Source organism: Phascolarctos cinereus, unplaced genomic scaffold, assembly GCF_003287225.1.
Source record: "Phascolarctos cinereus isolate Bilbo 61053 unplaced genomic scaffold, phaCin_HiC Scaffold_5;HRSCAF=322, whole genome shotgun sequence".
Taxonomy (NCBI): Eukaryota; Metazoa; Chordata; class Mammalia; order Diprotodontia; family Phascolarctidae; genus Phascolarctos; species Phascolarctos cinereus.
The window spans coordinates 407888917-407903968 of NW_027555958.1; the positions used below are offsets into that span (position 1 = coordinate 407888917).

The window sequence follows — 15052 nt, forward strand, 5'->3', positions numbered from 1 at the left end:
TAAAGTCACTTTTGGCTCTTAATCTAGGATTTTATGACCCTCTAGGGGCTGAGTAAGATAGTCATTTGGGCAGCCAGCTTAGGTTAGAGAGTGTTATAGCAACTCCCTCCCCTAGAGGCCAGGTTCTAGGGGCTAGGATGAGTCCAAGTGATTCTCTTTCCCAAGTTTACCTGTAGATTCCCTAGGATGACAGTGGGATATTCCAGAGGCAGCAAGTTTCACCAAGATTGGTCATTTCTATTTTATAAGTCCGGATGTGTTTTATGCTTTCTCTTTTTCTCATCAGCAAAGGCAAATAATGCACAAACACTTGCCTTAGCAAAAAATAATTTATTCTGCAAATCACCAGCTGAGATAAGCATTTCATAGACTCAGGCTGCATTCTTTCTTCCTGCCCCCATCCTTCCCTTCGACCAATATAGAACCTGGTGTCTGTAGGGGAGAGGAAACCCTGCTAGCCAAGCCCAATATACAGTCAATCAATGCCCCATGTCACTCTCAGAGGAAAAACAGAAAGATGAGTACAGGAGGACATAGCTCAAAATACGAGGCTCTAGCTCAACAGAAGGAAGAAATGGCCAACTGACTCTCTCCCAAGCCTTTTCCCTTCCTGCGAAGAGCTCTCATCCCTGGTGTAAAGCTTCCCTCTCCCATGATCACAGCTATATACCAAGCCACCCAGAACCCACCGCAAATAAATTCTAGTACACCCCCAACACCCTGCAAGCCCCACCATGCCCCCCTAGCTACATAATCAAATAATTCCACCCACAACCTTGGAGCAACTTTGCCCCCTACCCCCACCCCCAGATGAGCAAACACCAGTGAATTCTCAGTGGCACTCAAGTTGATGGTGCTGCTTTGGGAAGGATGATTATTTTGGAAAGAAAGCCAGCAGCAAGTGTATCTGCAGGGTCTCAGAGGAAATGCAAACCCACCTAGGTAAGGATTCTACTCTATTCTAACCTCCCCCACCCCCCAACACACACACATCCAAACCTACGCCTAAGAAAGCTGCATAACCCCAGAAACTCCCAGGTTCCAATCTCAGACCAGACCCCACAGCAGCTAAGCAAGGCACTAGGCCTCTTCACTGGGGACCAGAACTTCTGAATTATGGCTATTTTCTTCTTCATTCTTTTATTAATCCAAGAGTGTCCAGGATTCCAAGTTTTTGGTAGGGTCCTTGGGGCTGAAGAGGAAGGAACAAAGGCTCATAATCCTCATCTTCTAGCGCTCTCCTGTCGATGGAAGGGAAGAAATAAGCTTGCTTCAGTGTTGGGGGCATTCGAATATTAGTGCCTAGGACTTCAGAAAGAGACCTGGTGTTTCTAGAGCGATGTACTGGTAGTTCAAAAGGAATCCAGCCTCAGGTCTCCCCCTAGTTCCAGACCTCAAACAAATGTGTGGGGGGCATATCAGAGAAGCAATGACTCCACTCTCCCACATTCCTAGGAGAGGTGGAGGTAGGGAAGCAAGGGCCACATGGGGGGCCTGAGGGAGTCTAAAAACTAATTTGTGGCAGGAAGGTCAGTAACTGATGGAATTCCCTTCATTCAATGCTTCTCTATGGCCTGAGTCCCGGCTATGATAGGGATGAGGAGGGCAGAGTGCTTCCTTCATCAGTACCCTCCTCCACCTCACCTCCCAACACTGTTGTCAGATTCAAGTTGACCCAGAGTCACCTTCAAGTGACTTTTCCTTCCAGCAGGCATCCCTCCCTTTTATCCACAGAGGGTCACCGGTACTGTGGCCTTTCTCACTCCTCACCCCCTCCCCACTCCCTTACTATCTGAGAGCTCTTAAGCCATGGAAGGAGGTAGAGAAGATATGCCCCCCACCTCTACTCCCATTCCCCTAATGTGATCTTAGCAGCTCATGCCGAACAGTAGCTGGTTCTGCCCTTTCGAGCCTTCATCCTCTCCTGGAAGTAGGTGCACGTGACTACGAGACAAATGAAGGACAAGGAGTAGAGCCCAATGCAGAGACCAACATCCAGGTAGGAGAAGCTCCCCCTAAGCATCCACAGCCACTGGCCGCCTGGCTGGGCCCTAGCCCCCACCTTTCTCTTGTAGAAACTGGACAGCTGCTTGACTTTGTCTGCATCTTCCTCCAGCTGCAGGGTCAATGTGTCTCGCTTGGTCAGTTTCTGTGCAACCTGTGGTTTCGGGAACAGCTCACTGGCTCCATGGTCCAGCATCAAGGGCTCAGCTCCACCATACAGGATCAGCGACTGGGCTTCATTATCTGGGTTCAAGGGCTCAGCTCCATCATTAAGGATTGGAGATCTATCTCCATCATTGGAGATCGAGAACTTAGCGTCATTAGACTCATCATTATGGGCATCTCGGTCTTCTCTCGCCTGCTTCTCTGGGAGTTCCTTCATCTCCTCCACACTTAGCACCTGGACACGGGAGTATTCTGGCAACTCTGTCGTCAAGCCATCGCTCTCTGTTGAGATGACTTCTTTCGCCACGTATGGAACTTTACTCCCCAAAAGCCAGGCCAACAAATAATCTGAAATCTCATGATGATCTCCTCTCAAATCTTCCTCTCCTGTGCGATTTGGCTGCTCAGCGAGAAAGGAGGAAGTAGGCTTCTCCAGCTCTCTGTGCCAGCTCCCGGGGCTAACCAAGGCTTCCACAGACCGTTTACGGTCGATGACGATGTTTCGAAGAGAAAAGTGGGACTTGAAAAATTTAAGAGTGGCACCTAGATCCCACACAGGGTCTCCTTGGATTTCATTGTGGCACGAATCACATAGGTCCTTTGGTGGCCACTGGATCTTGGGGAAATGAGGGTCCTCAGTAGCTGTACCTGGAGAAGGAAGTACACAGGGAGATGAATTGTGACTCACTTACATCCAGCAAAAGAAGACGAGGGAGTCTGAAAACCTGATTCTGACAGCCTAGCAACCTTCTGGAACTCAGTTTCCTCATGTATTGTGAGAAAAGTTTTGCAAGCTTAAAACTGCTTTATAACTATAAATTTGATCATCATTATGGACCCGCTCTACTTCCAGCTCCTCCTTCTAGGGGGCTGAAGAAGCATGAGGCATTCCCATTTGCTCTGTCACTGCCTCCTAAGGTCTTCCAGGCCTTACCACCCCCCTCTAAGGATCCACTGATGTGCCCATATGACTTCTGGAACTTTCTAACGGCCTCATCCCTGATCTTTCTTCTACATGCTGTCTCACCTAGAGTGTCTCATTTTTTCCACTTGTATCCCCACCCCTTAGCATGGTGCCTGCCACGTAAATCTCCATCTGAGTCTTCATCAGGATTTTTGGATTGTCCATTCATCCCCACTTGTTTTTCTGCTAACCCTTTGCTCTTATTCTTAGGGAAATCTACTTTAATGTTCTCTATTGCAACTATATACTGTTCTTAAAGTAAAGAGATCATGAGGTCCTGGAAAAAGCACTGGGTTGTCCAGAATCCTGAGTTTTGATCTTGCCTCTGGCACTGACTAGCTGACTTTGGCCAAGTCACTTTGTTTCTCTGGGCCTCAACCGTAAAGTGAGGGGGCACTGGATTAGATGATATCTTTTTTTTTTAATTTTTAGGCAATTGGGGTTAAGTGACTTGAGCAGGGTCACACAGCTAGTAAGTGTCAAGTGTTTGATCTGAGGCCAGATTTGAACTCAGGTCCTCCTGACTTCAGGGCCGGTGCTCTATCCACTGCGCCACCTAGCTGCCCCTATATGATATCTTAACGTCCCTTTCAGGGATGATAGAATTAAAACTGTGATTATTACCAAGCACCTTGTTATTACCCACCTACAATCATTAGAAGATACAAAGTTTTATTCTCCAAGTGGAAGTGGGGATGGCAATCTCTTAAATGATGGCAGGGGAAGCAGGAAGGTCAGAGACAAGAAGGTCTCACCTGCTCCTTTCTGGCTGTGTGTGGGTATGGAGGAAGAGCACCTGTTCAGGGCCAGCAGATACATCCTTTACCTGACTCTCTCATCTGGATCTTTTACTCTCTTTGAGAATGGACCCCAATAGCTGCTATGATCCAGGGATGGGGTTTCACACCATTTATTATGAGTAACAGCATCCTTTGCTGAATAGATATTCAAAGAACATTTGTTGATTGATTTATTTTTTTCCTTCTGTCTCCTAAGACTGCCACATAGGCTAGGTACTTCCCTCCCTAGAAGCTTAGGTGGCTCAGTGGATAGAACCTAGAGTCAGAAAGACCCAAGTTCAAATCCAGCCTCAGATACTTAATAACTGTGTGACCCTAGGCAAGCCACTTAAGTTCTATCTGCCTCGATTTCCTCAACTGTAAAATGGGGATCATAACAGCATCTACCTTAAAGGGTTGTTGTAAGGATCAAGTGAGATAATATCTATAAAGCATCTAGTACAACGACTAGCGTATAGTAGGCACATAATAAATGTTTGTTCATTTCCCTTCCCCTCCCTCTGTTTCCCTGGGAAGAACACAGAATGATAGAATTAAAACTGGAAAGCATCTTAGAGGTTGTCCAGTTCCACCCCCTCATTTTACAGATGAAGAAACTGAGGCCCAAGGAGGCTAAGTGGCTTGCCTAGGGTAAAACAGCTAGAAAGAGTGTCCGGAATTCAATGCCATTTTCCCATCGTAAAATGAAGATATCTTGCTTTATACCATGAGTGTGTTCCAGAAGGAGACGGCATTATTCATATTTTTGAAAAATGCATCCTAGGGGAAATTACGCTTCAAAGAAATCTTAGGAGCCCTCCTTTTTGTCTAGTGGAGGTTCATTTTGTAAAGGAAATAGCTGGTCCTCCAATTTATGTTTTACATTTCTGGATTTCTGTATGTTGTGTTTTCTTCAGGGGGGCAGAAGAGTAATGAGATGGCACCAGTCTCTCTCCCAACACACAAACATACCCACACACAAGGTCCACAGAGGATCTCTTACTGGCCCTCACATTTTGGTACCATGTTAGGAGGTGGGGAAAGGAAAGGTCAGGGTTTTCCTTCCGGTTTGCAGATGGCAAAACTGCATCTCAAAAAAAGTAAGTGATTTGCTTTCCCAATACCAAAAGTATTTAAGTAGAGGCTCAGGGACAACTTGTAGGGAATTCTGGCAAAGGGATTAATATAATGGGTAGGAAGGCAAGTTAGATGGCCTCCAAAGCCCCTTCTAACTTGAAGATTCTACGACTCATTGCTGCAAGTCATATCGATGCACTGAAAGAAGTGGAACTTGGAATTCCAGGGTCTCTCTTCATTAGGCTAGGCTGCTATAAGGAAATCACCTGTTCCCTAAGACTTACTCAGCCCCCTCTCAGTCTGCATGCTTCTGTCACTGTCACCACTATTCCTCAGACACCATAGCTCAAAACCTCATTGCCATCTGTGAACCTTTATCCAATTAGTCACCTCCATGGCAATTCTCAAATTCAGTTCTTCCTCTCTATTGAGGAAGACTTGGGTTCAAATTCTACCTCAGGTATTTATTAGCTATGTGAACCTGGGCAAGTCATTTAAACTGTCTGATCCTCAGCTTCCTCATCTGTAAAATGGGGATGTGGGGGTTGGGTAGGAGGGTCAGATTTGATAGCCTCTAAGGTTCCTTTCAGCTCTAAAGCTACGATGTTATAGTCTGTGATTCTAAATTAAATCCTTACATTTATCATAGCTTTTTGTCTAGACCTTTCCTTATTTTGTTGTCCCTTACATCATAATTTTTTGTGATATAGTTTTCCACCTTGTTAGATTGTAAGTTCCATGATAAAAGGCTCTGCACCCTCAGCAAAGTGCCTGACACATGACAGTCACTTAATAAATGAACGTTTGTTGAATGAATAAAGGAACCAACAAACAAACAAACTTGAAAGCTGTGGGAAGCAGGGATGCGAAAGGTCTGGGCAGATTTCTCTTCTCCCAGTGAGTAGGGAGTAGGAGGAAGTGAGGGAATGTTTTTGTATAGCACCTACTAAAAAGCATCGTGATAATTGCTTTTACAAATACGATCTCACTTTATCCTCACAACCACCCTGGAGGTAGGTACCGTTATGATCCCCATTTTGTAGTTGAGGAAGCTGGAGCAAACTGAGGGAATTGAGGGATTAGAATAGCGAATGGTTAATTGTGGGAACAGAGTGAACCACGCTGACTCCATTTTGTGACTCAATTCTGGAGCTAGTTCAGTTCCCTTTCTATTCAATTACGGGTCTAGTCCAATTTCTGTCTTGTGCAAAAACTTTCTTCCATTATAGGAGTCAAAGGGCAGCTAGGTGGCACGGTGGATACAGCATCAGCCCTGGAGTCAGGAAGACCTGAGTTCTAATCTGGCCTCAGACACTTGACACTAGCTGTGTGACCCTAGACAAGTCACTTAACCTCGATTGCCTCACCAAAAAGAAATTGTAGGAATTGGGAGAAAACCTTATTGCATTGTTTGAACCTAGCCCTGAGTAGCTGGGAAGCTGGACCACCTCTCCCTGCTATTTAGACACCCTTAACTAAGGACCTCGCTTATGTTGACCAGAAGCCTGGTCAGATCCAAAGACTGATGTAAGGCGTTTTCTCACAATTCTACATCTCAATCAACCCATACATCATCTGAAAACTGGCCCTATATTGATCATTGTTTCCATGTTCCTTTGAGTGTTTACAACTACTTGGTGAGCGGGAAGTGGGACACCTTTTTTTCTGAATTCAGGGAATTGCACCTGTTTGCTCTCCCCTTCCCAACTTGGAAACTCCCTAATCTTTCATCCAATTAGAAATCAGATTACTAATGTAATATTTCAACTTAATTAATTGGTCTTATTTGATTAATGATTTTTAATGTATAAAAATCTGTCTGCCCCTGTATTCGGGGGTCCAGGACTAAGCTGAGGAAGTCTGTTCCCTCTTTGTTAGGCCATTGGCATGCATTGCTTAATAAATTGATAGGCTTGGAAGAGCGAACCTTCAATTTGCTCTGTCATTTCGTCTTTCACCCACCACAAAACAGAGGCTAAGTGACTTACTTGCCTGGGGTCACATAGCTGGTAAGTGTCTGAGGCCAGACCTAAATGAGTTCTCTCTTGCTTCTAGGCCCAGGGTTCTGGCCACAGAATTCAGCCCTGACTCCTTGGTGTTTGCTAGTTTCTGAAGCTAGAGCACTCTATAAAACACTAGAGCTAGCACCCTCTAGTGGCAGGATTAAGCATCTCATGCCTGTTGCAGCTCAGCCCCTCCGTGGAAGGACCACAGGCCTTTCTGGAGCAGTGGCTGTCTATGGAATTCACAGAGGGTGGAGATGGTTAAATGGAGCATTTGATGACAAGTGGAAGGGGGAGGAGGAAGGCAGGGCAGACAGAGAAGCCAGACACGTGTCAGCTTTTCAAGCCCCACCAGATTTAGATGGAAGCTTTGGCTCCCACACCACCTGCTGCCGTGTTCAGCGCCTCCAACCTCCTGGGTCCCTGATCACAAACACAGTGTCTATATCTCTCCACCCTCACCCCCACCCATGCACAAAGCACTAAGGTTGGCTCTCCATTGCTTATCATGTGCCTCAGAAGCAAAGCCAGACCCTCCATCTGTCATGTGGCAGGAGTTCTTAACCCAGGTTCACTAACCCTCCCTTGGATTTTAGGGGGACTGTGAACTTAAAAAAATAATTACAACTTTATTTTCCCTAACCTCTAACTGAAATTTAGCATTTCCTTAAATTATGAATTAAAAAGTAATTATCCTGAGCAGGGGTTCACAGGCTTCACCAGGCTGCCCAATGGATTCATGACATTAAAAAGTTGAAAACCCCCTGCTCTATTGCCTTTGCCCTCCAGGCCTCAAAGTGCATTCACCTCTTACTATACCCATATAAGAGAGGTGACAAAAGGCACACAAATGGCAAATGACTGGTCCGGTGTGGCCCGGCTCTAAAGTAAGGCTATCTTCCCTCCTCTAAGCAGGGCACAGGTATAGAGAGCCGCATATGCTACCAGACTTGGTCTCTGTTGGTGAATTATGACAAGCCGGTCTTCTTTGTTACAAGGGATGGTTCTATTGGTGGCATGTGGCATATTGGGTATAGGACTTCAGCGCTTTAAAAAAAGGCATCAATAAAACTGGAAAAAAGTAAAGCAATATGCTGTCTAAGGAGGTAGGAGTCAAGAGGGCATAGCTTCTGCCTTGGTATTGGACTGGTCCATCTCTCTCAACCTCTGCCCAGGAATCTGCTGCTTCTCCCATGCCTTCCATTCTCCCACAGGGATCTAGTCTCTCTTCAGACCAGGCCCTTACCTGCTAGGCGAGCATTGACTCGGTTGTGCCGGTTCCAGAACCAGAGGATGGCATCATCCATACTCTTTACTCGGTCCATGGAGGCAGCAGCCATTTGCTCAAAGTGTTTGGCACATTCTCGACAGCCAAAGAAGAATTTCACATAGCCTCGGATGGCTTGGAGGACTTCCTGCGGATCTTTTGGGAAAAAGGACACGTCCCTGCTCAATAGAATGCACCTCACTTTCTCCTTTATTTCTTCCACCCCCCTTCTCTCTACAGAATCCAAAGCCCTACTCCATTTCCCTCCCTGTTACTTAGAGTTAAGTCTCCTAGCGGTTCCCCCCACTTCCTGCTCTCCCTCCCCCACCCCAGTCACTCTGATACTCCACCACTGATCTAGGCTAACTACTTCTTGCGTTACTAAGGGACCAATGGAATCCCTCCAAATCTTAAAAAGTATGACAAATGCTATTATAGTGGCATTATTTAGACTTAGCCTGCCTAAAGGCTGGGGCCTCTGATCTCTGTGAATCTTCTTCTCTCAGGGTGTGGCCACAGTGGATATTCAGCTATGCTACCTACTCAAGATACCAGGAATTCCATGCATGTAGGAGGGGTCATGGCAAATCCCACCCCTGACACCAGCTAAGTCCAGGGAATCACTTGGATTCCCACCCTCTGTCCACACCAATGCTCATTCTTCCTCTTCTTAGGGAGAGAAGTCAGAGGTTAAGGATGGGGCTCAGCTAAGCATTCACCTGCTTTCTTCTGAAGGTACTCATTGCGCTGAGCTGCCTGTACCGTCAGCGAGTGGAAAAGGATCCAGAGAGAACAAGGAAATCCTCGGAAGTGAGGTTTGCTTCCTTGACAGCCCACCCAGATTGATTTCCTGGGCAAAAGTACATCCTGAGGCATGGGAGTATCAGAAGTAATTGGTCAAGAAAAAAGAACCATAATAAGGGAGGACATGGTCAGCAAAGGCAAGTGTTAACACACAGTCCGAGAGAGAAGCTTCCCTCCCCACTGGACCCCAGAAACATAGCATTTCCCTGCCCCACCTCAGCATCTGAGCCACCAAATGGAATTACTGGCACTGGAATGAAGGTCCAGCGAGATCCTTTATTTCATCCCACTGCAGATTTAACCCCATGCATGGGAGTGTCTCAAAATACGCCATTAAAGAGGGAAGGGAAATCCAGGTGAAATTTGGAGGTACATGGTAATGGGGGAGGGGAAAGACATTTCCAAGCTCTCCTAGCCCCATCTGAATACAGACGCAAGGCCAAGGATGGGGAAGTAAATCATTTCCATTCCAACCAAAATAGAGAAGACAGAAAAAAAAAAGATGGACCCCAATGGCCAGGGAAATTCATTCACCTCTCTCCAGCTCTTCATGGCCATTCCCAAGGAGACATAGGGTATACTTGTCCTCTGCTGCCGCCGTAACCACACATCCATGGTATGAAGGAAATTCCGGACCAAAGGCTGGCCAGGGTAGTACTGCAGCAAGTAAGCAGAGGGGGGAGGGGGGGGGAAGAAGGGAAGGTGAAAACCAGAGCCTTGGGTTCCCTGAGGCCCAAGAAAAGATGTGGAGGTCTGTGGGAGAGCAGAGAGGAGCAGGACCCAGAAAGGATATGTTCCCCTCCCCCCAAAGCTGCAGCCATTCAAAACCCTAAGTATTATGCACAGAGGTGTTTCTCAGGACAACCATCTTGAGAAAAGCTGTTTTATGTTGGGAGGCTGATTGGGAAGGAGGGAAGGGGAAGAGTGAAACTAAGCAGTGAGGAGCTCTCAGAGCTGGATGCTCTGGCCTCACCTCTAGTGGATCAGGCACCTCTCGGCTTGGGCAAATCGACTCCTTCTCCTTCCCTATCCCTCCCCACCCCAAGGTTTGCCAGAAGGGAAGTCTGAAAGTTTCTGACTCCTAGATAGGGCTGTAGGGAATTCTTAGGCAGACTGTTCTTCTTAGGAAAAAGGACTTCCTGCATAGTTATCTGACTTGTTGACTGACTGGTTAGGAGAAAGGGCCTTTTCATTTGTATTCTAATGGCTGCCATGGGAAGGGCCTGTAGCCAATCTCCAAATCTTGATCTTAACTCCAAAGAGTCTCTGAGGAATATGAAAAGCTACTATGACAATAAGTCGACTCAAATCTGATTAGTATCAGCACTCGAAAACCAGGAGCACTTGGAAGAGAGGGTGAGTGTGTGTGTGTGTGTGTGTATGTGTGTGTGTGAGTGTGTGTGAGAGAGTGTGTGTGTGTGAGTGTGTGTGTGAGTGTGTGTGAGAGTGTGTGTGTGTGTGTGTGTGTGTGTGTGTGTGTGTGTGTGTGCTACAAACTCAGTCACAAGAAGAGAAAATGCTGTAGAAGAAGCTGAGAAAGGCAGAGAGATAGGCAGGCAGATGGAATCAAAGTATTTAAGGTGACACAGGGAAGGCTGGGGAAAGAAAACACAAGAGAGAGAAAGTTATGAAGGAAGTGGGAGTTACAGATGGGAATGAAACAGAAATACAGATAGCTGTTAGACAAATCTAATCCCTCAAGAAGAACCAGCTTGGAGCAGTACATACAGCTGCCCTGAGAGTCTGGAAGACCTGGGTTCTGATCGTGCCTCTGAAACAAACTTGGCTGTATGTAAGGTATTTAACGTCTTCAGGGTCCAGGGCATTCTCTAAGTTGCAGAGCATTGGTAAAGGCAGGGTCCCTACACCAGGAGCTCCATACACAGAGGAAATCAAAGGGCCAGTAAAAAGGGATCCTTCAAGACAGATCCAGTAAATATCTTGAGCAAATCTTAGGTTGGAGAGCAGCCTAAGAGTCAGGGGTCAGGGGCTGCTAGAAACTATTCTCGTTTGACACACATTTCCTGTTAACCAACACTGGGACTCTCAGGGGGCTTACAAATCTAAATTAATGGGTAGACCATTGTTTGGAGGTCCATAATTCTTTCTGACCTTCCCCCTTTCTTAACATTGACTTGGAACTTTACCCCTTTACCAAGGAGCAGATATCATGGAGGAAAAAAAACCAGCAGTGAAATCCTGATGATAGCATGCGACCTAGTGGCCAGGACTGGAATGACAGCTTGTTAGGAACCTAAGAGCATACTGTCTAAGGAAGTTGGGATACAGAGCTGTAGTAGGAAGACACATGGAGCTTCAGAAGCCAAGCAGAAGAGAAACCAGCAGAAACCTTCTTCTCTGGGATAGTGGGGCTACTAGTGAGAGACTGGGGGGGTAAAGGAGTACATTTTACTAGAAAACTAAATCGACAGGCTAGTTCAGCTTAGAGCTCCCTTCCCAGAGAGAAGAGGGATTGGAGCCTCATGGCGTCTCCACTAGAGACTGTTAAGAATCCTATTAGGTTCCTATTGCCAATGAGCCAACACAATCCAGCCTCTCTCCATTGCCTGACCAATCACTTCTGCCTACTGACACTTCTCATCAGTCATCAATAGGCATTTTTTAAGTGATAACTACGTGCCTGAGACTGCACTGAGTACCGGGACTTGCTAAGGCTGCCCTGATGCCTGGAATGCTCTCCCTCCTAACCTCTGACTCTTCTTCAAATCCATGGCTTCCTCCAAGGCTTAGTCCAAATGACACACACCTTGGGCAGGAGGTGGCCTTAGCTCTGCCCCACCCACCAGCAAGTAGATAGACATCTACTCTGCGTGTATCTTGTGGGCACGGACACAAGGCTAAGCCTGCCTCCTGCCCAAGGCGGGTGTCATTTGAGCATTAGACAGCATGTACGCCAAAACATACAATCACACACATGCAAATGTGTGCATACAGACACATCTGCATATGTCCTTATACACACGTGCAAATAAACACATATAGGTTTGTGTGTATGTTTTTGAATACTTGATGTCTCCCTTGGATGGTAAGTGCCTTGAAGACATGGACTGGTTTGTCTGTTGTTAATTTTTTTCTTTGTATCCCCAGGGTTTTAATATTGCCTGGAGCAAGAAGTACTTGGGAAAATACTCTTTGATTTGATTAAACCACAGCAGGAAGGTCATTGTGTCTTCACTGATTTCTCCAATATATCTGGTTGGGGGCTTTCCACAAGAAATTAATAGAACTCCTTAGGTCACTTAATTGCTGCCTCCTCCTTTCCTCACACATACTGGGGGCCTGTCCACCTTATGCTCGAACATATGACCTGGGAGTAAGAGATCAACCCAGGGTACAGCCTAAGGGATTTAGACAATGAGGGCTTTCCTGAGGGTTCTGAGAACAGAAGGGATTAGGGCCAGGAGATGGCCAAATGGACTCATGTGGAGGTCTGGAAACTCTATTACATGCTCTCTCCTCCGCAGAAGGCAGGAGAATGGCTCAGATGACCTCTCAAGCTCGTCTCCAGCCCTGCCCCAGAAGCACAAAGTCTCTGGGCTTTGAAGGCTGCCAGCCCTCCCATTCCATTTCAGAGCTAGGCCAGGAAGCTATGTCGGCCTGAGTTCCCTTCAGAATGCTCCTGGCATCACCCTGGGGCAAGGTTCTGGGACTCTAAAAGAAGCGTATGTACCTGATGATTGGATCTCTGCCACCCCTCACCCCAGGAAGCTGGGATGAAACCTGGACAGTGAATAATCCCGAGGGGGCTGGGAGCCTGGGAGGAAGCAGATGCGTGTATCTTTTCAATGGTGGGGGGAGAGTCTGGAGGAGTGACCCTTAGGATATACAGCAAAGGCCCAACCAGCAGCGTAAGCCTCAGGGAGGCAGGCAGTTATGACTGGATGGCGGGGTGGCTCAGAGGGCTGGATTATGCTCCTTTGGCTGGCACACTGGAATGCCCAGAGCAGCTGATTCAGCGTTCAGCCGTCCCTCTTATCCAAAGCCCACATCTGACTCAGCAGCACTTAGTGGCAGGTGCCTTGGGTTTTAAGTAGTAAGGTTTTGGCTTCTGTTCTTCAGACAGGGAGAAAAGGCCAAGGATGGTAGAAGCAGAGTCAGCACTCTGCTTTTGGAGCCAGGAAAGGACACCACCAAGATTCTGGGGCTATGCTCGTGCCTAGAATTTCCAAGGAATTTATATTGATTTAAAAAAAAAAGGAGTATGGAGAGTAAACATGGTGCAGTGGAACAAACACTGTCAGAGTCAGAAGAGCTAGGTTTGAATTCTGATGGCAAGTCACATTGACTCTCAGAGTCTCAGTTTTCTGATCTGTAAAATGGGGATAAGATGCCTGAAACTCTTTACTTGACAAGGTTGTTGTGAAGAAAAGGCTTTGTAAGTCTTCTATAAATATTATATATAATAATATTACATACATGTGAGTGCAGGTGGTCTTTATTGCAGGACTTTGAACTTCCCTACTTCTACCTGAAGGATGTGATAGAGCATAAACTCCAGATCAGCTAGATAAACAGATATAGACATAGACATAGACATAGATACAGATCTTACATCTGGGGGCATGGATGGGAACTGAGTGGTTTACAAAGCAGGGGTTTGTGGAGGTGGTGTGGTTTAAGGGGAAAGAATACAGGGTTTTGAATGAGCGTATCTGGGTTCAAATCCTAGCTTTACTCCCTACTACCTTGGGCAAGGAGTCACTGAACTCTGAGAGTCAGGTTCACCATCTATAATATTGCACAAAGTTCTCCTCCAGCTCTAAAATTCTTTGGTTCTATTCTGGATAGGATCTTGGAGGAAAGAAGGATTCTTTGACAAGCTAGAGATCTCTTTTGTCCCTCTGTCACTCAGTAGCACTTCATATGCCCCAATCTAAGAACAGAGAGGTGCCTGGGTGGTAGGCAGGATGGTAGCTTTCAGGTTAAGACTCTAAGGTAAGTAGCTGGACAATTGGATAGCCTCCACATACCATGGCCAAGTTCACAGGATGCCACCTCACTAGGCAGTTTCTAGGGCCGTCAGGGAAATGCCTAGCTCCCCCTACCCCTTCAGGAGGGATCCTTAGACATACCCAGGCATGGAAGGGCCTCAGGATGACTGTATGAGCTGATAGTGACAGGCAGTGACTGGAAGAAGGAGGCCCTAATTGATCAGTTAAGGACGATGTTAACTTGGGTGATGAAGACTTCAACTTACCTTGGCCAGGACTGACACAAAGTTTTTCAGAGCTGTCAGACGCTCTCCCTCCAGGTCTTTGAACTTGCCCACCTCTATGTGCAGGATGTAGTGGAGAGCAGATTCCAGATCAGTCATATAGATCTTGGATCTAGGGACAAGGATAGGAAGGAGAGAAAGGTGGCATTGACAATGGGTAGGGACAACCTGGGATGGGCAGGGGAAGGGACCCAGTTAGAAGAAAGGGAAAGGCTTTGTTTTCTGATTGTCCTGCCTGGGGCCAATTTAAATAATCCATGGTCAGAGAAATAGCTTTCATCTAGCCTCAGACACTTACTGTGTGACCCTGGGTAAGTCATTCCACCCCTCTCTGGGGTTCCTCATCTATGAAACAAGAAGATTGGACTGGTCTCTATGGAACTTTCAGGGAACCCTATAGGATTCTTCATATAATAATAATAATAATAATAATAATAATAATAATAATAATAATAACAGCTAACATTTAAAGACTGCTTTAAGGTTTGCAAAGCTTTTTACAATGTCTTGTAGCATTTGACACAAGAATATCATTTGATCCTTGCAAACTGTCTATAAGAAGGTGTTGCCCCCTTTAACAGATGCGGAGACTGAGGCTGAGAGAGGTTAAGTAACTAGACAGCTAAGTAAGTGTCTACGGCAAGATTCAAATTCGGGTCTTCCTGACTCCAAGTCTAGCGCTCTAACCACTGCGCCACCTAGCTGCCCCTCAATGGGTTATTCTTGCTAGGTGGCCACCCACATCTGGGAGGG

General features: G+C 46.4%; 1 protein-coding gene across 2 annotated transcripts in view; it reads right to left on the bottom strand.

Moving 5' to 3' along the window:
- Positions 1 to 315: 315 nt before the first annotated feature.
- QSOX1 (quiescin sulfhydryl oxidase 1) overlaps positions 316 to 15052 on the bottom strand; it is a 54805-nt gene continuing 40068 nt past the window's right edge. The window contains exons 8-13 of one of the 2 annotated variants that reach the window (XM_020984349.2): positions 14282 to 14411; positions 9598 to 9720; positions 8979 to 9126; positions 8239 to 8415; positions 2063 to 2817; positions 316 to 1241 (exon numbers count right to left, since the gene is read on the bottom strand). In XM_020984349.2, coding sequence (XP_020840008.1) covers positions 1224 to 1241; positions 2063 to 2817; positions 8239 to 8415; positions 8979 to 9126; positions 9598 to 9720; positions 14282 to 14411 — 1351 coding nt within the window. In that variant the 3' untranslated portion in view covers positions 316 to 1223. The other variant, XM_078156463.1, reaches the window with a different exon arrangement.